The following is a 2,416-nucleotide window of genomic DNA, read 5'->3' on the forward strand; positions in this document are numbered from 1 at the left end:
TGTGTGTGTGTGTGTGTGTGTGTGTGTTTGTGTGTGGGTGTGTGGGTGTGTGCGTGCGTGTACGTGTGCGAATCCACGACGCGCCGTGACGCTGCACGCCGCATGAGATGCGCAAAGAGCGCGATCGCAAGCGCGCAGCCGAAATTCAAGCGAGGAGAAGGGGGGAGGGGGTGGAGGAGCGATACGCAGACTCAGCGTGGCATTGCCAGCAGTGGTGTGCGTCGGTGCGCGTCGGAGCGGGCGCGCACGCACGCATGCAAGCACACACGATCAGACAAATGGAGGGGGAAGGAGGGGCGATGGGGGTAAGATAAGGCCCGTCGTGTGTGATGGGGCGGGGAGGTGACAGAGATCCAGCTAGCAGCCGATGCCCTTCTCATGTCTCTCGAGTGCCGCTCCGCCGGACTACATACCCGCAGACACGAACACACAGGGGGGAGAGGGAGAGGGGGGGGCTTCGCCGCGAAAGCATGCACCTTGGCTCCGGTTTCTGTTATGTGTTCTTGCTTCAGTTCATTTGCGTGTTATACGAAGTTTCACGGCAGCACTGTGAGGACCAGAGCTGTGGTGCAGGGTAGGGAGGGTGGGAGAGGAGAGCACACGTGCGCGTGTGTCGCGCCTTACCAACCCGAAGAGTAGCATGGAGAAGGAGGGGTGGGAAGAGGGGTACAGTGGGCTAATGCCCGTTCCAGCTCTTGAGTTTGATGAGGGCTCGAGGGTCGAGATCGTTCTGCAGCGCGTTCGACGTCTGGCCCGGTGTAGGGGTGCGCAGCATGTTCGTCAGCGTCAGCGCATCCTGAGCTTCGCGCTGGCGCTTCGCTCGCTGCAGCAGCTCCTCCGGAATGTTGTCGCCGTACACCTTTCGGATGTGCATGTACATCTGTTCCTCTCGCTTCGGCTGCACGCGCAGCACCGTCATCTTGAGAAACTGGTACGCGAAGCCCATCGTCAGCATGGAGATCCAGAAGAACTGAATCTTGGTACGCGTGGGCAGGCGCTCATAATGTGATACGCCCGGCAGAGCCATGATGGTCGTCGATGTCGGCGCCTCAGCCGCGGGTGACGCAACAGACCGAGCCGGCAAGTCGACGGGCAGAAAGTACGAGTGAGTGCGCGGGGACGAACGGAGAGGGGAGTGTGCCCATCACGCGTGCACACGTATCCAGCTGCACAACGGCACACCCACGCAAGATTGTCACCCGGGATACATCCCACAAAACGAGCGGACATGACGAACAGAGAAAGAGAGAGACGAGGAGGAGGAGGAGGTGGTGGTGATGAAGGGCGGTGTACGGTGAACACCAAGAGCGGCGTGACAAGGGGCCGCCAGACAGGGGAAGCAGAAGACGTCGGTTGGTCTGATGCGTGTCACGGATAAGACAGAGAGGGGGGAGACGGGCATCACACGTACAAACAAAGCCGCGAAAGAATGCAACGGGACGTCCCCGTCCAACGCTTCTCCCGCATCGCACACGCGGCCGCATCGAATCAGGCCGGCTTCCATGCGCGGCTCCACGTGGATGCGGCTCTGGATGCCGCATGGATGTGTGCCTGCCTGCATTGGCAGCGGTGCTCACGCTTCACTTCTTTGGTTCATGATGTGCGCACAAGACGGTGAGACACAGGTTGAGTGTGTGTGTGTGTGTAGGTAGGTGGGTGGAAGTCGGGAGCGCACGTCAACAGAGAGAAAAGCAGGGAGAAGAGCGCGCGGGTAACGTATGGAGTCACGAACGCGCGGCTGCTTCGCTCTCTGGTGACCCGAGCCACCGCAACGCGAGATGCCCTCTCTCACTGCCCTCACAGGCGCTGTCCATTCTCTCCGTCTTACCCCTCTTCCTGAGTCGCAGCGGAGCTGGACAAGAGGGCGCAGCAGCACAGAACACCATTGCGCATCTCACGCGGTGGTCCCGTCCTCACTTCTGGACGACTCGTCGAAGCCGATGTAGATGATGTTCTCGCCGCGCAGAAAAACGAGGGGCTCGGCCGGCTGCCTTGGGGCGGCGCGGCTCCGCGTGCACTGCGACAGGACCACATCGAAGGTGCCGTCCAGGGCCTCCAGCTGGCCTCGGTACTCCTCACCGTGTGCCAGGTGGCAGCACACGGATCGGTGCAGAAGCGACTCCAAGGCAACGGACATGCGTACCCGCAGCGAGCGAGAGGGAGGGGGAGGGAGGGAGGGAGGGGGTGTGTAGGGCTGACTCTTCGCACTCCTTTTACCAGGGTGTGTGTGTGTGTGTGTGTGTGTGCATGAAATGCCGGCAGGGAGGGAGAGAGAAAGAGAGAGACAGCGACGGAATAGGGCAGAGATCCGTGAACATCACTCACGCTCCAGCAAGAGCAGTCGAGAGCCTGAGTGAAGCACCTTCGGCGCTACGCACGTGTCTTTGCATGACCGTCTTTTTTTTTTTTTGGGGGG

The 2,416-nt window shown here is 60.8% G+C and overlaps 2 protein-coding genes across 2 annotated transcripts; both read right to left on the reverse strand.

Annotated features, from left to right (window-relative positions):
* Positions 1-676: 676 nt before the first annotated feature.
* LDBPK_010150 (hypothetical protein, conserved) lies at positions 677-1,027 on the reverse strand (the record flags this gene model as incomplete). Its single annotated transcript, XM_003857780.1, has 1 exon — positions 677-1,027. The coding sequence occupies one exon, from the start codon at positions 1,025-1,027 to the stop codon at positions 677-679; it is 351 nt and encodes a 116-aa protein (XP_003857828.1).
* Positions 1,028-1,894: 867 nt separating this feature from the next.
* LDBPK_010160 (hypothetical protein, conserved) lies at positions 1,895-2,137 on the reverse strand (the record flags this gene model as incomplete). Its single annotated transcript, XM_003857781.1, has 1 exon — positions 1,895-2,137. One exon carries the CDS (start codon positions 2,135-2,137, stop codon positions 1,895-1,897), a length of 243 nt encoding a protein of 80 aa, XP_003857829.1.
* Between the last annotated feature and the right edge of the window lie 279 nt (positions 2,138-2,416).

Source organism: Leishmania donovani, chromosome 1 (assembly GCF_000227135.1).
Source record: "Leishmania donovani BPK282A1 complete genome, chromosome 1".
In the NCBI taxonomy this organism is placed as follows: Eukaryota; Euglenozoa; class Kinetoplastea; order Trypanosomatida; family Trypanosomatidae; genus Leishmania; species Leishmania donovani.